The following is a 25,924-nucleotide window of genomic DNA, read 5'->3' on the forward strand; positions in this document are numbered from 1 at the left end:
GACATAAAATCTCTTAAGTTGTCAACTTGTTTGCTGACAGTTGCTTATTTATTAAATCCAGCTGGTATGTGGCAACATTTAAATTCATTTACAAAATCATATACTTAGCTGCCAAATGCTGTACTTTGTTCCCAAACTAATTGCTATCTTTGTCTGTCTGTCTAAATTTGGTGCAGAGCCAGTTGCGCCCTGTGGACTTGTTTTTACATTTAACTAAAAAGTGCTGTTGACGTCGACACTGACAATTGCAGTCGGACTGGACAAAAAGAGTAAAGTTGCAGGGCATAAAACTCCTAATTTTCCATATTTATCAATATTCATCACCACCTGCAAAATTGTTCACGAAGCAATTTGAACTATTGTTAATGACCTAAATCCTAACAGATTTGAGTGTGAGGCACACACTGTATTATTGAAAACAGTATTTAGTGCTCAGTCAATTTTGCATTTAATCATGTATACGTAAAAATATATCTTTCGCCTTATCCTGCATTTTTTCCCCCGTTCTTCTTCTTCTGTGGCAGACAAAGCTTAATCCCCTTGCAGCTTTTGCCAGCACTGTATTATGAATGCTGCTGCACTGCATAAGGGCCGTAGAATAACACTGGTTGCACAATCCATTATGTACATTACGTGCTTCGACCAACAGGGATACTTTGTTTTGCATATTCTGGACACATATCAGAGATCTCTAAGAGAAGATCCCAGACAGAAAGCTTTTGAGGGGATTTACGTGTGGCAATTGACTTGGGCCAAATACGATAGTGGAAAAAAATATTGGTAAAATGACCTGATACAAAAATGTATTTAAAAAACGAACGACAATCAATATTTTTTAGCACAACATCTAATCTATTCAATGTAGGAAATAAAATGTGTCCAATAGCCCCAAAGTCAAGACACAGGTCATTAATATTGTTTAATGAAATGACTCAAATCAATACTTGGGTAATGGCTGGCATGGGTGTGTGTGTGTGTGTGTGTGTGTGTGTGTGTGTGTGTGTGTGTGTGTGTGTGCCCTATCTTCGCTGGTACATCAGTGGTGGTCACACTCACCAGCTCTCGCTTATCCACTTCAAACCAGCGGGAGATGCCGGGGAGACTCTGGACAAGAGTCAGGGTTGTCCTCTCCACCCACAGGCTCTGCATTATAACACACAACGTATTGGCTGATTGCTTAACACACTTAAAAAAAAAAAAAAAAAGTTACTTGTGCCTGATGCATTCCATCTCCAGCCGACATCACTAAACTTAATTACTTATACATGGGGGGGAAACATGTAGAGTGCTGCTGGCAAACACCCACATGAAGGAGCAGGTCAGATGTCATGTCTTATATCTCATTTCATCATTTATGTTTCACCACTTACCGTGACAGCCAGCGTGCTCGTCAATATACCGCCGTCCCACAAGGTTATTCTGACAGCAGGTAAACCATAAAGACTCCAGCAGTCACCGCAGGCTATTAACATAACATATTCATGCTATAGGGGAGCACCTGCAATGATGTTCACACTATTTTTGTTTAAAGGGTTTTCATATACGAGACACAAAGAACTGAAAATGGATTTAAAAAAAAAATTGTTTTATTCTATTTACTGACATTTCAAAGTTTGCCTCATAAATCATTTGTCCTAAAACAATTTGATATCAATCATAATTGTGTTCCACTTTCTTTCTCAAGCTTAATTTCCTCCATTTTGTCGAGCAACTGTATCCAACGTCAAGACTTGGCTTTGACTCTGAACAGGAACAAAACTATGAATCTCGGTGGGGACGAATTAGGAAAAACAGCAGAGCTAAATGCTAAAACCAGTATGCTAACATGCTGGGTAAGCAGCTTTTTCCCCACTGTTATTTTAGCATGTTAGCATGCTGCCCGTCGCTAACTGGCACAAAACTAACCTATTTTAAGTGTAGCTTAGAACCCAGTGTTTTGCTCAAGGACACTCGAGTAGAGCAGATGACTGCTGACACGCAGCATCGATTGTGTGTCTTCAGTGTACCTGTCGAGGGGCCTTCCGACACACCACACAACCCGGCTGCCCTTAATAGATTTTTTGCTTTTTAAGGCCGAAAAACCTACCTGAACCTCTTTTGAAAAAAGGAGCCAAAAACATGTATTATAGGTTAAGAGCGGGAAGTTGAAAAGCCTTGACCTTTTTTGGAAACATTTTTCTTTTATTTGAGAAAAAATGTTTGAATTTCTGAAACTCCATCCTCTTTTCTACTTTATCTTGGCTGCTCACACCAGACTGGCTGCTACACACTCTTCTCAGCATGCAAACGTCTGTCATAAATGTTATTCACACCTGAGGGCCAGCGATATCCAGCCCTGATGGAAATGCGATATCGTAATTCAATTTGACCAAATAGCTTTGATGCAACTGGGATGAGATAGCTGCATGGTGCGTGTGTGCATTAATACTGAATATTTATGAGCCTAATATCAGGGTCTTTGCCGGTGTGTGCATGCATGTTTTGAGTGCAGCTCTCCGGGTTCGCATGTGTGACTGACTCGGGCATTCTGGCTGGTACCTGAGTATAATCAGAGCTACTGGACACGTGATGAATAAAACATGCGTAATGCACACGCTCAAGCATGGCAGCAGGGCCAAACAATCATTATCTAAAGAAGCCAATGATCGATGAACAAGATGGCGAAGGTGGGAAATGAACCCGTTTCATTTCGGTTTGCTGAAAAAAAATGCTTATGATCGTAAAAGTATCATTCTAAATAAAGAAAACACTTTATTTTTTGGTAGCTGCTTATTGTGCAGCTACTCCACGGGTATGTGGTGTGGTGTGCATTTGTGTCTACTTTTTGTGCTTTGTGTGTTCATCATCATCATCATCATCGTCATATCTTTCTTGTAAATTCAACCCCTTTCTCCCGCTCCTTACCTTGAATTCATTCTCCTTGTCTTTGGTGCCCTTGTGAAAGGGCCGGTCGTATCTGAACCTCAAGATGTGATTGAACTTGTAGAAGCTTTTGATGTTGTCGGGCACTCCGTCTCTCTGGAGCACATCCTGGCTCTCTGGGATGGGGGTTACAGCATAGATCTGCAGGTCTGGAAGCACCGGAAGTTAAGGAGAGTACCAGGGAGAGACAGGGGAAAGCACTGAAGACTAAAACTCACAAGGATTCTTCAGTGACCAGAAAGAACATGTGAGATTGCAGATAGGGTCACAGAGGACGCACACACACACACACACACACACACACACACACACACACACATTCAGGGATGTACAGGGGGATTAAGATGGTGTATTTGAGATAGTACATCTCTCCTGCGATACATTGTTTCATTAGTCACACACCCTTTTATCTGCATCCACATGGAAACAACACCCTGCAATAATACATCCGTATTATTGTGGGCCAAATCATCCAATATAACAATACCTGGATCAAAACTAAGGATGCTTTACAATACCACAAAGCCTGCAAACCAACCACCCCAAAAAGGAGACCAGAAGCTCCAAGTTCTTCTGTTTTGTAACAACCAATAAGTGCAAACAGAGGTCTTGTTTGCTCGTACACAATTAGTGCACCCAGTCTAAAGTAAAGAAGAACTGAACCGAGGAATATGAAATGCAAAATAAACAACAGTCCGGAAAACAGAGGAGCAGGGCCTTTTTTTCTGCGCAGCTCTGGCTCACAATCAACCTGTGCACTAACGAGCAACATGACCAGACCAATATGAGGTGGAGGCTAAAGCACATGCATTCATACGCATCAGTGTTTGCAACAAGCGTGTACAGATGGGCGGGTGATCTCATCCGAGACTCTATTGATTATAACACAGCGGTGTCCTAATTCATTCAGATCATTCCTGTCCTTTCCCGTAAGGGAAGCACATACAAGCAAACACACCACATGCATCCGTTACAGCTTTCTTGTAGTGTCGCTCTCTAGAGTCACCGTGTCACGATGCCACCAAGTCTTTTCTCTCCTTCTCCCTCTATATAGGCCAACAGTTGTCACATACATCAGTGTGAATTATTAAAAAAACGCTCCCATATTATAGAGCGGAATTAGAGATGCAGAGAATAGCTGGAGAATTGGGAACTTGTTTTCAGAATCGGGGGCCGAAAAGCATGCCAAAAAGGTGTGAGAGTCTCACAGGACATTAAGGCAGGCACATGAGTAATTTCTTAGTCACAATTTACTTCTCCCATCATGAATATTCAGAAAAATAAACATTTGGCACTCTTTCAGTCTCTATGCAACTGTGCTGAGGTCTGTTGGGAATTCTGTTTCGATCATGTGTGTCAATGTTCAAATGTGTCAATATTGCAGTGAGCGTATGGCTGGTTTGTTCCAAGACTGCTCCACATTTGTTCCAGAACATCCAATCGCAAAACTAAAATGAGTATTATTGCAATAAATGGCTTATGTGAACCACTTTTAAAAAGATGTTTATGTCAAATTTGTTATGAATTCTTTCACAATTATTAACAAATACGAGAATGAATCATCATTAAGCATTAATCCTTACTAAGATCTATAATGTTGAATTCCTTTTTTAATGAACAATGCCATATGCTTGATTGTTTTTTACGACAGTGTGAACTGTAACTAAGTAAGTGTAATATTTTTATATCCGTAAAACTGCAGAGAAAAAAAAAACATCTTCGTCCTTGATGCACCCGCTGCTGCTCTTAAGCTTATTTCACACAATGAAATAACTGAGGCACACCAATGACTTTGGTACCAACATTTCTATCATTTTAGAGCGTCTCTTATAGAAAAAAAGCTTTTTAAATTGCAGCCTTTAGAGGGTAAGGAAATGCATCTACTGCGTGTTTGGCAGTGCTTTCTTCTATGAGATTAAATGTGCCGCACGTAATATTCAGAACAGTGTGTTTGTGTGTTTGTGTGTGTGTGTGTGTGTGTGTGTGTGTTGTTTCGTTCTTGTGAACAAGCCTTTGATAATGACAAGAAAGAGATTGCGAGCAGAAGAAGGATAGCGCGTAGCCTCATTGCGGGTAACTGCGTTGATTTTAACAGACGCGCCTCCGCGTGTGAACACGTGTATCCGTCCTGCGCTGTTGTCATGTTTTGCTTACTCGTTTCCGTACGTGTCACCGTGTCTGCTCTTCACGCCCGTGGGCTGCTTTTGCACGCCCGCCCCCACAAGTCTGCAGAAAGGATACACTGCGCGTCCGCCTGGTATATGGTCTGGTCCGGCTGGTTGACGTGCTGCATGGCGATGGCGTGGGGGAACTCGTTGAGCATCCGCTGCTGGAAAGCCTCCAGCCTCTCGTAGTCGTGGCCGCGGCACACAAACTCCTTGTTCTGCAGAGGGGAGGGGGGGAGCAGTGCGCAGCGTGGGGTAAGCTTGACATCTAGCGGTTGCACATTTCCACTGCAGCTTCCAGGCGCAAACTGCACAAAGGACGGGGCTTGTTACATCACTAAATGGCATTGAATGAGGGTTGCTCAATGTCACCTTACACTGGAGCAGTCTTGTATAAGAAAAGTTCATTCTTCCACTAGGTCGCTTTCTTCTTTGGAGAGGTTGAAAGTATTACTCCACTCCAAAAAGGTAATGATGAAAACAAATATGACAAGGAGAGATTTTTTTTTTTTTTTACCCGTAAGAAGAAAGGAAACTTCTTCCCATAGAAGCCCACTCGGAAGAATTCTGGTTCTAGTCTTTGCTGGTCCATGATCTTGTCGTAAAGAGAGGCTTCCATCATCTGGAAAAGGAAATAAATGAAAATAATAAATACAAAAAGACTGTGTGCAACAAATAAGGGGTTTGATGCATCATATATACAAAAAGCATGATAAATGAATTAGTAGGTGAACAATATGAATAAAAGTACTTATTTTGCTCCTAGTTTTCCTAAATGACATCATCACATGGGAAGCCTTCAGCTAACAAAGCTTCGTCCGCCTCTAAATCCCGTCTGTCGTGGACCACTCACCCGCATCTTGCTCAGGTTCCTGTAGTCGTAGTAAGACTCGTATTGGTCGGCCAGCTCTCTGCACAGGATGATGCCGTTCTCCCAACACTGAAGACATAAAGACACAGACTTATTCATCCTCCTGCTCTCTGTCTCCTGTCTAAAAGAGAAAAAAGGAAGCAAACGTGAAGAAAGCCCATGCCCTTCCATTTGATTGATCAGTAAACACGGACAGCCAAGGCTTGGCTTGAAAGTCGCGCTGCAGTGGTCCTGCTGGGCCGCTGTTCCCCCAGCGGATGGCACTGGTGAGTCAACAGTCTCAAAAGTCAAATCGAACCTCTTCATGCAGGTACACGCAGCACACTCTTGCTAATTAAATGAAAAGCTCTCCTTTTCCGCCGCCTGCTGATCCATAGCTCGCAAAACTGTGGGAAATTGGACTATGAGTAACGAGGGGAGCAGTTTTAATGATACTGTAGAATTATGTTATTTCATCAAGGATGCTGATGTGATGGGGTTTTTTTTGTTTGTGCCTGCGAGTGACTTTGGAGGTTTCCACGGAGAGAGAGAGAGAGGACCCGTGAACTACCTCTGAAACGCTGCCGAACCCCGGAGCAGCTGAGCTCGCCCAAAGCAGCCAATCCCACCGACGCCAGTCACGCATCGCCCGCCTGTCGCAGTGCCGTCGTCTCCCACAATATTTGTTAAAGGAACATTGTGTGGGATATTGCGGGATGATATGGATCCCTCTTTAATTACAGCCGCCAGAGATTCATCTGATTAAACCGAGGATGTGCGGAGGCCCCGAACCGTCACAGTTTGCTACAGGTAGAAATTGGATATCTGAGCGCACGTGATGCGTATTTTTGTCGCGTTGAACAGCTTACAGCTCGGCTTTCTCACTCGGGCATCTCATTTTACATGAACGATGAGCAGAGAAACTCAATTTCTCTCACTCTCTGTCTTCCATCCATGAGGACTAAATTAAATTAAATTCCGCGTGTGTGGGTCTGGTCCGATTTATTATCCTAAAATATGCATGAGAAGCCATGCAAGGTTTAGGAGTCCTGCTTGTTTTGAAGCTTGTTTTCAGTGTTTTGATGTTTTCTAAAAATGAATCTTAATTGATTTCTTTTTCCAATAAAACAACTAATGAAGGAGGCAGGAAATATAAGTTTTGTCATGATCTTTACAAAACAGGTGTTTGGAGATACAGCGTGTAAATAGCATATTTCTTAGCCTAGATATATGCATGAATTAGCCAGTGCTAGAGTGTGCCATAAAAGGGCTGAAGAGAGAAATTGTATTGTCTCCCTTTTTATAATTTGCAGAAAGAATTTGCACAGCCGGTTTGCGATGACGCTTACCTTCCCCCTGTCGAAGTTCTGGACGATAGTGAGGTGCAGGTACTCCTTCCTTTGCCACTCGCTCTGCATGGGGTAGTTGAGGAACTCTCTGAGGGGGCGGTCGGACCATTCCAGTAACTCATCGTAGAGCAGCAGCGTGTACGAAGCCTCTGTGCACCACACAGTCACGACATTGTATGCACATATGTTAGCACGAAAATGACGTGATGAAGCTGCAACTAAGTATGGATGATTTATTGATGATTTATTTATCCCCCAGTGAAAAATGTTTTCCATCAGCCGCACAATAACAGCCACATGCAGTGAGACACAATCTGTGCCTCAGAGTCTCTCCCGCTGACGTACCCGTGTAGTTCTGTGCTTTAAAGTGCAGGTCGTACAGTTTGTGAATGTAGCGGATGTACATCTCCTCTTTGTTGAGCTCAGTTTTGTAGAAGTTCTGAAAAGGGGCAGTGGGTGGTTCGGTGATGTTGAACAAAAGAATCACAAGAGAGAGAAAGGGAGGGGGATAAGAAAATTACAGAGAGTCAGCTGCATACACGAGTAGAACTTTTTAAAAGTGACAGATTGTTTTATGGGAGAGGAGGTGCAACAATGTATTTCAGCTGCTGAATAGCAGCGACTTCTCTTCCATCTGCCTACACACTTACAGATGGCTGCAGTTACATAAAGAAAACCTAGTAGGCTGAAAATGGTTTCTATTGTCAAGTCCTAAGTCAAAGACATGAAACGCACCCAGTTTTCACACCATTCAACATCAAAATATGTTCAATAGCTTGGACTAGTATACATTTCACATTTTTTTATCAGCAAAAGGATGAGACTTCTTAGGACTATTAATCGCTAGAGATTATGGTAGATTAATATTCGCAAATATACTTTAATGTGGACAAATTACAGGACGTCTATTTTAAAAGCCATTATTCTGAAAATATATGTAACAAAATCCCATATAAAGACAAAATAAAATTGTAAGAAATAAACCTAGTAAAATACAAATAAAAATGCTAGCCTGACCACCAAGAGGATGCATTTAGGCAATTAAAGATCTGGTTCATAACAGCCAACAACCCCTCCAGCACTACGAAACAGACTCTTCAAGTGACTGCTACTCACCAGTAAACTGACAGTACATCCAATCTTCTTTCCATCCACTTCTCCAAGCTTCATACAATCCCTGGAATAGAAACAAATCATAAGACATGCAACGCTATGATGAAAAAACAAGAGGGAATAACCATGAATATTTCTCAAATGAATAAAGCATGTATGCATGAGTCGCAGAGTGTACACATGGCACAGTCACCTGTAGTCCAGCAACCTCTCCATTAAGCGAGTGACGGTAGCAATCAGAGAGATGCCACTCTCCCTCCACGTCTCTCTCTCAATCTTCTTCAGCAGGCTGGAGGACAAGACGGACAGTTGTTGACATCAAATGAGACAAGGGATAAAAGAGCAAATGGCGAAGGAAAAGGGGCGGAGGGGCGGGTTTGAGGGAAAAGAAAGAAGAAATTATGAGAAAACAACAGGAGGCGAAGCAAAGGCAAAATCATTCCCAGTCACACCAGTATCACCTATGCTTACTGGCCTGTCTGTGGGAGCTAACAGTGTAAATTACCCAAGCTGATATACCGTTTCGACAGCTGGTTTTCTCAACCGGACGGACACATTACATCTAAAAAAATGCCAAAACAGCTGGTGGCTGAAGTTCGACCCTTCCCGCTGTTCCCCCTGACACAGACGACACAGAGAGAACATAGAGGAGAGCGTCTTACCTAGGGTACGGACCAAACAGAGGGATTCTACTCCAGGCGGGAAGCATAGGCGGAATAAATGAATATTAATACGATTAATATCCGCGCGCACTCACACAGGTTAGTTAAGGGGTTAGCAGGGGTTAGTTATGGGGAAAATAAACTAAAACGTTAAGTCAATTAGATAAAACGAGATAAATAGGCTAAAACTATAAACATAAAGCATTGGAAAAATGCATTTAAGTAATGACAATAATGCATATTTATATCATATTGCACAACACAGATTGCACAACACTATATCTTAATCATATGCAGTGATGTTACACTGTTTTCTGTGATGTTTCACACATAAAAATGGTGGGAAAAGGAATGACTGACTATGAAAGACAACGGGTACACTATAGAAGATGCATTTTGGTAAAATCCTTGTGATAGTGATAGTAAAATATGTGTGTGAATAGCTTCACTTAATGCAATAACAATAAAGGTAGAGAATAATGTAGGTCCAAATAAAATAGTGCTTTGTGAAGATGGACATAAAGATATGAACAGACAAACAACGAAGCAGGGATACACACACACACACACACACACACACACACACACACATTAGCACACACAATGAGCATGCAGGAGCACGGACCTGGAGACGCAAGGACAGAGTGGACCTGGACTGGCCACAGAAGAGGTGTGAGTGAAGATGAAGGTGAATTCTGACCACTTACCTCTCGTTAGTATTCTGTCAATAAGGAACTACCCTCTGCATATTCTTTAAAACTGATGACAGGTTTGTAGAAAAAAGACTATTGTTGTTGACAGCGTGTTCTCTTGCACAGTGGTACTCAACCTATTTTGCGATGTACCCCCCCCCCCCAATTTTATGAAATTGCCTACTAAGCGTAAAATTCCGTTTAAAAACTTGTCGTATATTTTAGCAAATATTTTCCTACTTTAGATAAAGCCGCTACTCAATAATGCAAACAAGTATCGAGTTGCAGTGGCATCATTTAGGACATTGGACTCAAACAGCTATTTTGTCTCTTAGTGGAAGAGCCCTTGTAACCTAAACTTCTCTACGGCTGACTCTATGGGACACATGGCACCCCACTGGCACCCTGAATCCAATCCCTTTTCCTTTCAAATGAAAAGGGGATCAGACCAATGCAAGTAAGTATGCACTCCATGTCCCTGGTCTCTGTTCCTTCCTCTCACTCACATGCTGTTGAAGAGCTCCCTGTACGTCTCATCTCCTTTGCCCTCAGACATCAGGCTGTCCAGCTTGTCGATCAGCTTGGCCTCCACCTGAGACAAAAAACAAAACAAAACCCATTTCAATCTCAAAAGGGGTCACAAGTTCAAATGATATTAATGAAATCCCCCTGAAAGAAGGAGCCGCACGGCTGGTTTAGAGCTCGTGACTGAACAGCGCGGTCGATTCAAATCACGTCAAAGTCGGTCACGGGTCAAAGTGGAGGCAATAGCCTCTGACGTGTCATCGCTTTTGTGACGGGATCTTGCATTCATAAAACCCATCGCCAGAGTGCAAAAATAGGTTATGCACCTTGTCAGATAGTTTGGTCAAGTAGATACAGCAGGGATGTCAAACTCATTTCAGGTTCGGGCCAGATACTGCCCGCATTGATCGAAAGCGGGCAAGACCATTAAAATCACGGTACAGTTTGTTTTTTATCTTGCAGAAAACTGTTTCCTTATACAAAGTAGCCTGGAAACTAAGCTTCACTGTAGCACACAATAGCTTGTGAACCATCATATAAAAATGTAGAAATGAAGATTATAAGCTATCAACCAAAACATTGGAAGACGTTTGACCCACCTGCATGCATTAAAGGGTTCAACTTAAACAAAGGTTTCAGGGAAGTTGGTCTCTTTTAGAGAAACTGTTATACCTGTTTGAAATTACCGCTGCGTCGCTGCTCCCAGTCCATCATGTCATGGAATATGGGGATCATGACGTTCCTTAGATCAGGCTGAGGCACCAGCGTCACCTCCAGGAATGGACCAATCATTGCTGGGATGAAGTTCAACTTGTGTTCCCCTGGAGGAGAGACGTCAACACAGAGGTTTGTCTCGCACTTCATCTTTGATAACAGCATATTGTTCATTTCAGAGGCTTATTTCAAGCGCTGCACTATGACCAAATTGATGCAGTATTTTAAATAAAAATCACAGCAGAATGTATTAGTGTTAGTGCGGATATTTCCACTCATAGTGACATCAAATGAAAAATAAAGTGTCAAAAACAAACTTCAAATTGGGTAAAAACACGCTTCAATACACATAAAAATACTAGAAATGATTGCAAACATTGCACAAATCCTTCACAGACTCGGAGCGGAACAAAAGGTTGAGAGGATTTGGTTGCCATGGTCACAAATAGTCATTGGCAAAAAGAAAAAAGGCAGAGAATATTTTATTTTTATTTTATTATAAGTTCAAAATGTATTTTTCATCACTGCGTCACACGGGCATAAAGAACAATGTTGCTGCTACTTAAAAGGAATAATTATGGAGATATTTTACATGTCAATATAGAAACCCACTGCTAGACAGACTGTTGCTTTTTCAATTCTCTGTTTGCAGTGCCAGTTAAAGTTAAGCATCTAAGTCTCTTACTGAGAACAATCTCTGATGAGTTTCAGGGGTAAAATGTAAGAACAAAGCAGTACACGTGAACCATGTGCATCGCAATGTTTTATCATCTTACCTAAATTCTGCCACATGCTGAAGATCTCACAGCCCATCATCACCCTCATGTCTCCATACCTGAGTGACAGCAGTCATTGTTAGTAATGTGCGCTTGCTGTAGGCAGTGAGAGCAGCATGTTAAGTAGTCATTATACTGCAGCATATGTGACTGTGCACAGACAACGGGCGGATCGAGGTAGGATGGCTTGTTGGGAAAAGCACATCGCACGTTACAGGCATCTTACCACGTGCAGCAATAAGAGCGTGAAGCGCACAAACAACCAGAACTCACTTTTCCAGAATCTTCTTCCTCTTTGAGGGAGAGAAGGACTCAAGCTGAAGACAAGGCTGGTTGATGAATATCACGGACAGATAGAAGTACGAGTCCCACACCTGAAAAATACATCAAAGAAACTGCATTATGTCAACGCTGTGCAAAAAAAACATTCTTCTCTTGAGTTGTCAGGAATTCATGAAGTGAATTCGACAGATGACTTGAGATTTTAGTGACATGTTGGACCGCAGCAGCTTATTCATTTCAGAAAAGAATCAGAGTATCCTATAAACACAATTACTCCAGGTAATATAGTCTGCAATAAGCTTGTATTAGCAGTGATTTATGTCTTACAGCTTTTATTTTGAAACATGTGATGCACAAAAACAAATGAATGAAGGCTCGTATAATAAATGTGTTTGTTTGTTCATAAATGTGTGCATGGCTGGTGAGGCCGTTTGATATCGCTATAGCTCTGGTACACACACACACACACATCCATGGACCCCCTGACCTTGTAGTCAAACTTGTCATTGAGGAAGTTCTTCCTCAGAGCGTCAGAAAGGTAGAGGACAGTTGTGATGATGACACTAAAAGAACAAGAGAAGGAGAGATGGAGCCGGCTGTTGTGTTAAGCCTCGAGGGAAATGCATCACCTTGAATAATACACCGGCTATCCAAATAGTGCATAAGTGGTAATGCAAAAGTGAAGTAGAGAACCATTTGCATTGATATCCCATATATGAGGTTCAAATATATGCATCTTTGTTTTCTCCCACCTACTTTTCATTTTCTCAGTATGCTCAAAAAACTGTTGCTGGTATGTGGGTCCATGTATTTAAAGACATGACATTGACATTTTAAAGGAGACTGTCGAGGGATGGAGCATATAAAGAGAGACGAGGCTCTGCATTCAGATGAAAGAAGTTCCCATGTGTGCACAATCGCATTGTGTGCTTCCTACTTGTTGGTGACCAACCGCATGACGGTCCAGTCCTTAGAAAACATTTCCGGTCGGATTAGGATCCTGAAGACCGTGAAGATCTGAAGAAGGAAGTCCTGGGACACACAAACACACACCCTGTCATTGGAAACTCAAATCAATTGGGTCAGGCGGCATCTCTGGATGGGGCTGAAACATTCATTAGGATGACAGGTGCTTTGTGCGCACCTGTAATTACATTTTTGTGTAATCACAGAGACAGGAGGAGAAGCACAACAAATGATTGAAAATCAATAAAAAGTTAATGCAAGGACATTCTTAAATACAAGAAGAAAATTGTTGTGTGTCTCTCTCCATGGTGCTGAAACCATGACGTCCAGCATCCTCAGTTTAATTCCATTTCGCTTAATCGTCACATCTCAATTTGTCGGTTTTGACTTTGGATATTTGTGATTTAAGTACCGCATATCAAGCATGAGGTCTTATTACCGCTCTACGTTTTTCTGACAATTGGAAAAAATGTTTTGAAAACTGGGAGAGAAAGGAAGGCGGTGAGCTACAGCAATGACTCAAAGAGGGTCAGGGAGAAAACCAGAAGGTGGCACAGCCACCGATTAGAATGTCAAATCCAAAAAGCAACATAAATAATGCGACCCTTCCGCCTCTGCACCAAACATTCACATGCAACCACACACAAAGGTCAAGCGTTGACAGCAATGCGGATAGAAAACGATAATAAATATAGAACAAGAAACTACTGCTCTAACGAGGCGGTGGGAGGGAGATTGACTTGGTGGTCTTACCCTCAGGTTGTCTTTGGTGCTGAATGCCTGCAGCAGCTGCTGGTAGTGCCTGTCGCTCATCTGTCGCAGAAGGGCCAATAAACACGCCACAAACTCCCCCTGACAGGACGGAACACACCGAGATATATAAAGACAGAAGACATTGTGTGCCCTATAAGAAGCTCTGAATCATTATATAAATATGCTACAGGGGTCCCAAACATTTCTAAGCATTTATGTAGAAAGTAGTCATTTAGGAACCGTCGCATCGCTGAACCCGACACTTTTGCAAAGGATGTTCCATTGTGTATTTTGCTGCAGGAAAGAAGTAATGGACTTTGTCATATTGCATTTGGAAAATGCCCTTTATTAACCTCTATTAGCAACCAGTAAGTTATTGTTAGTTATCAATGTTAGTGTTAATTACACAGCAGCAACTCAATTATAAATCACACTCACATTTCTGCACATTTTGTAGAGTACCAAAACTATTTATAGTAGAAAGCACACACACACACAAACTGTAAATGGTGAAACAAACATACAGTGACATCCTGGAACTGAAGTCTCATGGCAGGTCCAGAAGGCTGAGGCCGGTTGCTAATTTCCAGGATGGTTCTCAGTAAAACTCCCAGCAGGCTCTCTACTATCAGCTCCACCTCTTCTGAGACAACCGGCTCCTACACACAAAGGTGAAAAGAAGAGCATGAGGATAACTTTACTTTAGCACACTAGTCTTTAAGTGAATCCAAAATAGTCAGGGTTGTTGTCAAAGACATGGCTCTCTTAGCGTTTATTCTGCATTCTGCTTCCGTTGGCACATCGCTGAACCGTGATAGACAACTGATTGCGAAGCCAAAATCTTCCCTCCGTACCCTGTGATCTTACTTTCCCCGCAGTTTTAATGAGTATCAATAGTTTGGGGACCAATGGGAAGTTTCAAGGCAACAATTTGAAACTCTATTCTAAGAATAAGGGGGGGAAAGAAAAGAGTGAGAGTGAAAAGTGTGTTTTTTGTGTGTTTGTGTACATTTTTGTGAGTGTACACATCCCTCTAGTCTCCCCTGACAAGGCAGACAGGTCTTGGAAAGGAGCGATAATGAGAAAAGCGAGAGTTTCAGACTGGCACATTGCTGCCAAATGCTGTCACTTCCCTTTAGATGTGCCACCAGTGTGTGTGTGTGTGTGTGTGTGTGTGTGCGTGTGTGTGTGTCCTACTGCGCTCCTTTAACCACTAGCTATCCCTCTGGCAGCAAACAGTCAAAGTCACGCAACCCGAGTTGCACCAGACACACACACACACACACACAACCACAGCTCAACAATGGCCACTGCAAAATTGATGAGGCTCATTACTGAACTGCACAGCTGCCAATGTCCCTGTTACAAAGACTAATTGACCATATACACAACAAAGCAATCAGCTATTGAAATGTATTGGTGAGGAAATTACTTAAAGAGTAATTCCTGCTGCTTTCACCTCCTCCAAAGTTATTTCCAGTATTTATGGAGGCAACTCTCTTGTTGGTGATTTTCTTGAGCAACAAAGCAACAATGCTGGATAATATTGAGGTATAAAGTCACTTCATCCAGAATAAAAAAAATCCTTGGCAAATTACAATTTTTTTTGTCTCTCAGTATGGTTTTATATTCGACACCATGCTGATTTGTTGAAGTTGAATTCCGGCAGCCGCTACTTCTAACGCAAATGTCATCTCCGCCAGGTAACCTTGACTGGTATGATGGCAACCAGTCACCAGCGCGCTCCTCACCGCAGTGCCGTTCTCCTCCTTCTTGATGAGCGAGAGCATGCTGGTGAAGATGCGAGCGCACATGACCAGGTCTCTCTGCTCCTGCATGTGAGCCTGGAGGACACGGAGGACCACCGGCAACAGGATGCACCGCGACTCTGCAACACACACACACACACACACACCAAAGACATATGAGATAACACAACAGAGACCAAAAGGGGAAAAACACACACTTTTCTGCTGAGGCTGCATTAGTTTCACGAGCGCACAATATATCTTAGATATATTTAAAAGTATCTAAATGGTATTTGGATGAGGGATGTTTCTTGCTACGTGGACCCCTCGGAAGCAAGCTGGGAATCAAGCAATGACTGTAATTTGCTTCAGTGCAAAGCCTTCATTAAGAGTATGTAGTGACAGATTTTCGTGAGCGACTCGGGAGGGTGCGGGAGAAGATCCTGTTCACACAGATTCCAGGTCTTCTTTGGGTGAATTTCCCGTTTATTAGTTTTTATACTTTATAAAACACAACCGCATATACATTTGGTTCCTGATCTCGGTGTGCGTCTTTGGTAGCGGCAAAAAACGCTCCCTGTCACCCATGCATCATTACCTGTGTCAATTGCACTTGTGCCCCCATATGTAGACTACCTGTCACAATAATACACACCTCCACCCGTGGCCAACCTGAGATTGGCTCCCAGTACCGCGTTGTACATATATCACAAATATCACAAATGGCTCCTACAGAGTACTTTAATGGCTTGTAGGAGGGTGCGCTGTGGGTTCTGTTAGCTGAGGTGTGTTCTCGTATGAATACACTGCAGGGGCATACAACCAATCAGTCCAATATGGACAAATAAACAAATCTGAACAAGCGGCATCTTGTGCCAACAGGCTTAGTTCCCCCTCTGTGCTGTGTGCTTTACTGCGTTCATGATCTGTATGCACTGGTGTTCTGTATTTGTGCAATTGCACTCACAAATGTTTTTGCATTTGGGCTTCCTGCGTGTTCACGGGCTTTTAATTATGTACGTGTACCAAACGGTCCTTACCCGGGTTGACGTAAAGCTGGCTTTCCACCGTCTTGGCGATGCACTGCAGCTTGACGGCCTCCAGGCAGTCGGCGTGGACAGCTGTGGGCAGGCTGCCCAGCGTCTCCCTGACGAAGCCGGCCACCTCCCGCACCGCGAAGATCTTCAGCAGCTCGCCATAAACTGCCGGGAACGTGCGCAGGAACACCGCCTGGCGGGGACAGAGCAGTGTTCGGTCATTCGCAGGCGTCTGCGGATTTGTGGCCAAAAAAGTTTTTCCTCAAAGCTTTGGAATCACTGCAACTTCTACTGAACAGAACATTTGAAGACATGAATGTGCAGGTTTTATATGTAATGTCAATTCATTCTCCACTGAATAGGGATTGAAACATGTAGATTTGATGATGTAAGCGGCCGCTACTCCCGAGGTGAAAGAGAAAATAAATAGTGTTCAGTAACTCGGGGCTTTGGATAACAGAGTTGTATGGGGAGATGCAATTTCAAAGCAATGCTCTCTGCGGTTGCGCCGGTTTGTGTTCAGAGACGGTTTTGTTGGAAAAGTTAATTATCGGCCATAGTGCAATGAATCACTGGCCCAGACCTTCTCCGAACAGCCGCCAGGCCATCAGGGATTACGTGGAATCAATTTAAGAGCCCCTTCGGGGGGATCGTGGTCGGTCTGTCACATGTTTGTAGCTCTCAGGCTGATCCTCTTTCTTCCTGTCAAGCTCTGTCAGATTCCCGCCGCGCGATTGAAAAATGATGATTGCTCAAATCCAGAGGGGCGAGTCACCGTGTCCCTTGGTTTCTTTTTCACGTTCATTTTTCCAGGAAAGCCCGGCGGAAGATGGAAGTCATTTTTCAGCGACACTTTGTTTCACTGTCACGGGTGTTTACCTTTGACAAAAGAGCAGTTTGGATGAAGCAAACACAAGATCTATAGCATTGCTACGCATTCAAAGGCCGCGCCGTACGTCACATATTTTGAACATAATAACTTGGTCCTGTGTTAATTTTTTAGAGCAGTGTTTTTTTTATGAATTTAAATTGAGCATGCAGTCAATAATCCTTTTAAAAATATTGTTTTTGTTCTTAGGGGGTACTTGGCTGAAAGAAATATTCTTTAGGGGGTACACCACTAATAAAAAGGTTGAAACTGAAAACATTGTTTGACAATTACTCCATAAATGACTCAATTAAGTAATTCTCAGATACAGCGTGTAGTAATGATGGAACGGTATCCGCTTGAGTGTTCAGCATTCAAAACATCACAGGCTGTGGTGAAAAGTAAAGAGGTGAACACATATCAGGTTACAGGTGCCAAATTATGTTTACATGGATTTGCTGTTAGTGTGCCCACAAGTCAAGTTGGATTAGCATTAGCCTGGTTTGCATCTTCACACAGCCACCGCTGTGTTGTGAATACAGATTAGGCTCGCAATGAGGAGCCAGTGGAGGGATGAGGTGGAGCTCTTCAGATGGTATGAGGAGGGCATAACTGGAATAACTTATGTTGCACTCATCCCTGTGGCCCCAAGATGAGGGGAATGATTACAAAAGGGACTGGAGGGTTTTTGACAAGATTGTCACGTTTCTTGACTAAGTTATTATAATTGCTTAAATGAGCAGTGAAAGGGAAAACCCTGATGGGGTAGCTGAACAGATTTCTCCCCAAAAGCTAGATCAGAACATATGTTGGGGTGAGGGCACACGGTGTGAGGCAAACAAGGCAATAAAGAAAATACGTTGTTAGCGCACTTAGGGGAGTTTATGCACATTTAGATGCGGGGCTTGTACGACTTGAGTACTCTAGACGAAGCTGGTTGGTTGAAAGAGGCTGTGCCTTGAATGGACTAAAGAGAAACGATTGAAAAAAAAAAGAGGAGAATACAAAACAGACAAACAAAACAAGATTAGGAATGATGCGAGACGGCTAAGGAATGGAAAGGAGGAACCTCCCATGCAGGTCCTCTAGTTATATCCTGCAGGTATATCCCTCCCTCCAATGTGAAATTACAAATACACACAACACCACAGAAGCAGTTGTTTTAGCTGTGTTATCTTTGGCATCTCTAGCTTGTTTATTTTGGATCGCTTGTTGCAAATGAGCGAAGGCGTCCGCCCTGCTGTGCAGACCACCCAGACGGAAATGGAATAGTTTCAAAAGGAATTTCTATTCCGGCTCCAGACCCTCTGGCAGCGTGAAATTCGATTACAGACAATTTCTCACCCATCACGACTGCATTAACAGGAGCCCCCGAAGGTAGAAACAAATAAAGTGGCAGGCGCAGATTCTACACATTCACGGATGTGCACAAAGACATTCTCATGTTTGCAGATGCACAACACACACCTGTGTTTGTGCGACCGGACTGGTGCTTTTGTTGTCCTGCGAGAGGAAGAAGCGGATGGACATGAAGAGCTCGTGGATGCAGACTCGGAACTCCTCCTCATTCTGGCCTCCGGTGGCCAATGAAAAGAGCCGGCGAGACTGGATAATGTACTTGAAGATGTACTCGCTGGCCTGGAGGATGGAAAGAAAAACGGTTGTGTATCATGTCTTCTGTGATGGAAAATCTGAATTCCCTCGCAGTGGAAATGATTCAGGAGTGATGTGACATTTCATTTTGCCCCTGAAGAATTTATCTGAAATCAAGAAGCGGTGTGCACTTTAACTTTGATGATGAATTCTATTTTGTAAGTCACCCAAATGTGCTTTGCTTTAGCTTTTCTTAACTGGAATATTCATCAGTTTCAGAGGAGTGATCAGTGGATTTTGGGCTCTTGGGAGTTGCGGTAGGCATTTAGTATGATCTCACTTACCGAATGACTAGTTCTTGATTCTAAGATTGACTAATAATATATTACATATTATGGTGTATGCAGTTCTAAATCCCGCACATAATAAGCGTTTAACCTGACACTGATCACACAGTACAGGAAAAGTGAACCTGCTCTAAAAAACCTAGTGAAAGACATGTATCTCTATGGATCACTCGGAAGTACAACCCTGCAAACACAACCGAGGTGCATCACTCATTTATAAATCGACTGCATGACAGAGTTGCAGTTTACTGCTTATACTTATGAAGAATGTGTGGCGTGAATGATGAATGATAAACCGCAGCGCAGAGGCCGCAGCAGGCTCCTCCCACAGAGCATCTGCGCGAGTCATTAAAACATTGTTATGTCGATTCACGATACCACAGGCTCTGCAGTTCTTCTGATTAAAATTGCATGCAGCGTAATAGGGTGAGGAGGGTAGTTACGAATGGCAGGGCGTTCTCTGGTAATGGGGGAGAAGGGGGAGGTGGGGGTTATTAGGAAGAGTGGCAGCAAGAGGGAGAATGTTTATTTGCATTTCCGCATGCATCTGTGTCAACGGTTTTATTGTATATATTCAATAAATGTATGTGTGTGTGTGTCCTCGAGCAGATGCCTCACCTTGAGCACCTGCTGGATGTGATCCTGAATCTCGGCGTCAACAATGCGGTCCACGTACCACTTCAGCACTTTGATCAAGTCCCTGGAGAAAACAAACACACCCGCACACTATCAGCCCGAGCTACGTCACAGATCGCTTCCCTCGCTGGTTTTAGAAAACAAAGATGAGACAATGCAGCGTTTTGCTGTTTTGGATCAATTTCAGTGAAACTTCCCCTCGACAAGGGCACTTCATAAAAACTGCTTATGACGGACAATAGTTCAATAAAATAATTTGTGACTTTTCTCATTCTAATCCGGACTGGACGATTTTGTGACAATTCAGTTTTAAGTAATTACGGTGTGAATGAAACTATCGCAGGAAAAGGAGTTCAGAGCAGATGGTTAAGTCAGCAGGATTCGGAGAGGCTGTTTGCAAAGATTGGAAAAAAACAGAAGAAAAACGCCGAAGAAGACACACTGACATGTTATCTTAGCAGGTACAGAGAGTGTGAAGAAGACAGCCGGTGAAAACAGCAGGTCGTGAATATGTGTGTCTTTGCGTGTGTGCACGCATGTGACAGACGTAGGAGAGGAAGCGAGGAGGCGGGATGCGACAGTGGGCGCATTTCTCCCATTGCACTGCACGTCAGCCAGGGGGCAGCATTAGCATTTCTTTGGCGCTCCTGTGTGCTCTGTCGCAGCTCAGAGCTGACCGGAGCTGCCTGTCAGTGCTGATGCGCGTTGGACTCTGCGATCGCCTGCCCACCTGCTCTAGCGTGTCATTAGGAATAAAATACACGGGTCGGGCCGCATTGTGTGACACGGAGGGCGCTGCCGCAAGCATCTGGAGAAATGGAGCCTGAAACGGGTGTGTACCTGTAGGACAAAGCTCCAGCAAAGTGGCTCTCGATGTAGGTGTCCATGACGGGTTTGAAGTGCTGGAATTTGCTGTCCTGGAGCAAGTTGATGATATGGACCTTTAAGTAAAAAAGAGAAGACCTTTTGCAACAACAACAACAAAAGTAGTATGATATAATATTTAAATGAAGGGAATAAAAATGACATATAAAACAACAATCGACAGAGGCTGCAGCAAATACTCCATGTTTCAGGAAACGCACAGAATTGGTCTGACTATAGAAGATAGTGAAGATCTTTCAGCGCGGTGCAGCGTGACGGATCCAAGATTGGCTCAGAAAGCTCTGTATCGTCACGTCGCTCCGACCCTCTCCGTCATCAGAAAAACGGTGTGTTTCGGTTCTTTTCTGTGATTGTCTCGAAACCCCGATGACTTTGTGCTCGACGCGTGAAGAGGAAGAAAGGTTCGAAACGGATTGGTTAGAACAACTTACCAGTGAGTCGAACACCTTGAGCCCGTATCTCTGGGAGCTTTCATCCAGAATACCGAAGAGAGTGTCCAGCGTGTCCTGTAGAAACTGTGTGAAAGAGTTTTTTGTAGTATTACTCATATTAATATTATTGATCAATATTATTTGTATTTCTTTGAGGGCCTACTTTGACGATCTCCGAGCCGTCGATCTCCTTCAGCTTAGAGAGGCTGTCGTTGATCCTCTCGGGGTGAGCTCGCCACTTCAACAGGTCCAACATGTCTCCTGAGAAAGACAAAAAGGGAGTTAAGAAGAATTTTAAGTGACGGAAACGCATGAAAACAGCGGCAGTGAGGAGCACACGAGGTCGAGACACGCCTCGTGTTTGCTTGTGAAGAAGCGCATCATGAGAGCGACGTGATCACAAAGCTTCACCACACCCTTCAATTACAGCACGAAACCTCCACAGGATCCAAACAAATGATGACATTTTCAAGTGCGGCAGGATTAAGGAGATAAAAAGTCATTTTCGTGAGCCGGAGTCCCCAGACATGAATAAAACATACGCCTCGAGAAGAAATTCTTTCAGCGGTCTCCTCAGATCCCGTTCAAGTGTTTCTTTTTGAAACTTGGGCACGTTTAGGAGTGTATTTTGTAATCAAACACTCTGCAATACTTCTGAAATTAGTTCACAAATAAAATGAAATGCATGCAGGAAATTAACAGCTTGTTGCAAGCAAATAGTGCCTGAAGCTTTTCTCTTCATATATTCTACTCTCTACTTAATGGGGGTGTAAGATGACTTATCATTTATGGAATGTCGCCCCTGCTGCACACCTTAGATATTGTTGGCCTATTGTTTGCTGCACTACAAACGAGGGCAGACACTATCGGTGAGAAGCTCCTTCGACTGAAAAAAGACAATTCCCACTTTGAAAGGAGAGATTTATTTGTTCATTAGTGAGTAGTGTGAACAGCGGGCCACTCCTCACCGCCCCTCCTTGCATATTCACATTTTTTTTCCCCCACACATTCACATAGTTGCCATGGAACTGACGAGAGCATACCAGCGTCACAGCCAGCAGGTCAGTTGCCCCCCCCCACCCCGACCCCCCTAAAGAAAAATGTTTACCGTTCTGTGTGAGCTTGGTGGAGCAGAGAAAGCTGGTGATCCAGAAGGACTCCTTGGCGCCTTTCAGAGTTTGGTTGTTGGACGGGAGGTTGGCCTTGGAGAACGGCAGCTTCAAGTAGCGCGGACACTCTGCCAAGCTGGTATTCTCCTCGCACTGGCAACAGAGAAAGGAGGAAGAGTCCAGCTTTCTGTCAACTCGGGAACGGATGAAGGGCATACCGGACGTTAAGGGCAATGCGTTCACTGTTTTAGTAACAATACGTCCACGCATTTGGATTTTGTGAGAGTAGACATCCAAGTTATTGCACATGATCAATCACAGAGCACCACCGTTATTTTGGTTTTGTTATTTTTAATGCCCACAGCTGAGGCCGTTTGAGCTCCAAAGGCTACCACACAAGTTTGGACCGATTCTTCTGTGTCTATTTTGGGTCCGGGGAGAAACTGGGCCATGCCAGTTTCATTGAGCTTTTCAGCAACTTCCATCTGGCATCAGAACAACCCCCCCCTCCCTCCCTCCCTCCTTCTACTCCCTCTGAACAGTGGGAACGAACAGGACCACTAGAGTTGTCCTCTAAAACTGGCCGCCTCAGGTTAGAGGCTTTTGCTGGGACTGATACTGACAGGACAAGACGACAACAGGAAGGAGGAGTTTTTGTTTTTTTTAGAGCCAGCAGCAGTATAAATAATCAGGCTCTTGGTCACTGTTCTGCCTCACTGCCAATAAAATGTATGAATGCGCTCGATGCTTTTTTCTGTCCTGCGCGAAGCCTGAGGTTTATGCACACACCCTTCGCCTGCAGCTGAGGAAAACCATGCAGTCTGCAATTATTCTGAATTACAGCCAAGACGGTCTTGCAGTAGCTTTTAACCGGGGATGCTGGCCATTTCATTTGCTTCAGCCGCTTGATGTCTCAAAACCAAAAACGTGCGGAAAAAGACAAGATGGAGCGTCTTGATGTCTAGAAAAAGGTTAGGTCTTGTTAAATAAAGAGATAGTTACTCACATGAAACGTGTACCCGCTCAACTATCCTTGACACGTACATTATCGCTTCCAATCAACCCCCCCACAGCTTGAAAAATGTTATGCAAGTGGACATGACTCATGGGCCACTCGGCATGTGATGGGAGTTATGCAAGCTGTTGTTCAGCCCATCCAGGTACTAAACAGTGTGATGACAGAACCCATGATTCACATAATCATATACGGCACGCGGCGCCATTCTGAATGACCTAGGCGACACCAGTGTGGTTAAAGCTGCAATTTACGAGCAGAGAGAATGACCATAACCTTGCTTTCTTTCATATTCCTTTAAATATGACTCAAATCATTTGGATGGTTACACACCGATGTGAATACTTCTGTAGCACAATGTCTGTGTTGAATACAAAAAAAACACATCCTGGAAAGCACACAGTAAAATCAATTTCCACGTTGTTCGGTCGAAATCTTTTTGTGGTGTTGATTTGGTTTTACCTTGTGGATAATGAGCTCATGGGTGCCATCTGGCAGAGTCCTGCCGTCCTCCTGCATCAGAGGAACAAAGGAGTAGCCGAACAGTTTCTTCTCTCCCTTGTCTTTAGCTGTCAAACAACAACACATGGACACGGCCTTGAGTCCAAGATACACAAGCACAGACTGGCAAGGAAATAGAAGAAACACGGAGCGGTGTTATGAAACCAGTTTTTTTCAGGTTATGCAATGGAAGTGAACAAGTTGAGCCTTCGGTGCACGCGTTCTACTCGACGTAAACATTACACCTGGGACTTTAGGGTGCACGGAACACACTGTCAGTACACAACGAACGAGCAAACAAGTTAGTCTGTGAGGGCCTCTCTGTTGAGAGTTTTTAAGAAGCTTTCTGTAAGTTGTGGGCACAATTTGCATTGCATTATGAACACGTTATCTGATTTATCTTCTGCTTTAGAAATAAAGGGCTAATGTGCGCACAGCAGTGATTACGTTTTTACACCAGGAAAGATATTGCTTACAAGACTGTTTTTTGTTTTTGTTAGTCTTTGGCGGCAGTTTTTGAGATGCAGGTTTTGTTTGATTGAGATTGGTGTACGTTATAGATCTTCAAACCACTGTAACAAATACACTGAGGTGTTGTATTGTGCAATTACAGTGTGTGAGAGTGCTACAATTAGTCTGTTTTTTGTGGTGAATTCTAAACAAGTAAATACTTATCATCACTTATCATCTTTAAACTGTCCTGTGAGAGAAAAAGACAGTTGCTCTTTCAGCAGCGATAGTATTACCAACAATAAAATGTTACAGGGCCAATCAGCACTAATACAACAACGGATTGCACTGCGGATGCTGACTGGGCCCTCGCAGCCCCCTTTAGGGAAGACTCTGCACTCCCCAGAAACAAATGATCAATTACCACTGCTGCATTATGAGAGAAGAGCTTTCTTTTTTTGCGTGTTTTGCAAATGAGAGCGTCTGCTAAATCACATTTCCGCAGGCGAGTTTTCTTAGAGTTCGGGAGCTCCAAAAGTATGTGTGATAAGTCTCCTCGGGTTGGTGTCACCACATTAAATTGGGCTCCTAATGGGCAGCCCTTTGGTAGTAATGCCGGCACTGCAAGCAATAATAAGGCCACTATATCTACTGCACACAGCCTCTCCGACCGCATAATAATGTCAGGCTTGTTATGAGAGACGAGACTGCCCGTCTTCCTGCAGCACAGAGCGAGACAGAGCAATATTTTGGTCATAATTAATAATAATTGTCTCATTAGGAGGTGAGAAGTTGGACAAACTAGTCTCATGAAAATGCTTAAGCGAGCGCACACTTATACACTTGGACCCCGTCTATTCGGGGGTGGCAGCCACCTCCGCTCTCGACGCCGGCGTGTTGGCGGATTTCAGCGGTCGAGTTTGGCGAGTGTTTGTTGTAATCCTCTCCCTCCGCTACAAAGCCTCTCTTTACCTCCCAGGACAACAGACTGAAGAACAGAACAGCGCCTCAGGCATTCCCATCCGGCAGATAAGGTCTCAAAATGCGTGAAAGCCTTTCAATAGATAAACAAAAGGTTATCCAAATTCTTCTTCCCACTTACTGGAGCAGTGTCGGAACTCAAACCTGACATGTGACCCGCGAAACATGTCAACCGGGATGGGCAGCTTGAGCTGCTCCGCCCAGCGCGGGCTGTTGTTGTGGTACAGCACCAAAGAGTGGTACTCGTCCCCGCCTGGTTCACCGGAGCCGGCAGCCACATGAGTCTGGAACACACACACACACACACACACACACACACACACACACACACACACACACACACAAAGAGCGTGAGGCTGAGAGGAAGAATGGCGAGAAAAAACAGGAAGCGAGGGGAGGAAATGAGAGGGCGGCTTTGAGGATGAGGAAAGGGGCACAATGAATGAGTGAGTGAGACAAGACACGAATAAGGGTTTTTAATGACAACCACACCTCACCACTAACGACAATAAAGTGAGAACGACATGGTTTTTCGTGTACAGGTTTGTGTGTGT

At 43.6% G+C, this 25,924-nt stretch overlaps 1 protein-coding gene across 13 annotated transcripts in view; it reads right to left on the reverse strand.

Moving 5' to 3' along the window:
• Positions 1 to 25,924, reverse strand: part of dock4b (dedicator of cytokinesis 4b) — an 88,977-nt gene that overhangs the window by 18,312 nt on the left and 44,741 nt on the right. For 8 of the 13 annotated variants that reach the window (XM_078101778.1, XM_078101777.1, XM_078101774.1 and 5 more), the window contains exons 15-42: positions 25,492 to 25,654; positions 23,901 to 24,007; positions 22,423 to 22,576; positions 21,478 to 21,575; positions 21,315 to 21,398; positions 20,839 to 20,939; positions 19,981 to 20,062; positions 18,890 to 19,060; positions 16,558 to 16,747; positions 15,521 to 15,657; positions 14,294 to 14,428; positions 13,770 to 13,868; positions 12,988 to 13,082; positions 12,538 to 12,613; positions 12,042 to 12,142; positions 11,769 to 11,827; positions 10,951 to 11,099; positions 10,260 to 10,345; positions 9,062 to 9,088; positions 8,593 to 8,688; positions 8,403 to 8,463; positions 7,632 to 7,725; positions 7,287 to 7,435; positions 5,941 to 6,027; positions 5,605 to 5,709; positions 5,164 to 5,305; positions 2,905 to 3,071; positions 1,057 to 1,143 (exon numbers count right to left, since the gene is read on the reverse strand). In XM_078101778.1, coding sequence (XP_077957904.1) covers positions 1,057 to 1,143; positions 2,905 to 3,071; positions 5,164 to 5,305; positions 5,605 to 5,709; positions 5,941 to 6,027; positions 7,287 to 7,435; positions 7,632 to 7,725; positions 8,403 to 8,463; positions 8,593 to 8,688; positions 9,062 to 9,088; positions 10,260 to 10,345; positions 10,951 to 11,099; positions 11,769 to 11,827; positions 12,042 to 12,142; positions 12,538 to 12,613; positions 12,988 to 13,082; positions 13,770 to 13,868; positions 14,294 to 14,428; positions 15,521 to 15,657; positions 16,558 to 16,747; positions 18,890 to 19,060; positions 19,981 to 20,062; positions 20,839 to 20,939; positions 21,315 to 21,398; positions 21,478 to 21,575; positions 22,423 to 22,576; positions 23,901 to 24,007; positions 25,492 to 25,654 — 3,102 coding nt within the window. The remainder of the gene's footprint in view (positions 1 to 1,056; positions 1,144 to 2,904; positions 3,072 to 5,163; positions 5,306 to 5,604; positions 5,710 to 5,940; positions 6,028 to 7,286; positions 7,436 to 7,631; positions 7,726 to 8,402; positions 8,464 to 8,592; positions 8,689 to 9,061; positions 9,089 to 10,259; positions 10,346 to 10,950; positions 11,100 to 11,768; positions 11,828 to 12,041; positions 12,143 to 12,537; positions 12,614 to 12,987; positions 13,083 to 13,769; positions 13,869 to 14,293; positions 14,429 to 15,520; positions 15,658 to 16,557; positions 16,748 to 18,889; positions 19,061 to 19,980; positions 20,063 to 20,838; positions 20,940 to 21,314; positions 21,399 to 21,477; positions 21,576 to 22,422; positions 22,577 to 23,900; positions 24,008 to 25,491; positions 25,655 to 25,924) is intronic. The other 5 variants (XM_078101779.1, XM_078101776.1, XM_078101775.1 and 2 more) reach the window with 1 other exon arrangement.

The sequence above is a fragment of the Gasterosteus aculeatus genome, chromosome 4 (genome assembly GCF_964276395.1).
Source record: "Gasterosteus aculeatus chromosome 4, fGasAcu3.hap1.1, whole genome shotgun sequence".
NCBI classification, from domain to species: domain Eukaryota; kingdom Metazoa; phylum Chordata; class Actinopteri; order Perciformes; family Gasterosteidae; genus Gasterosteus; species Gasterosteus aculeatus.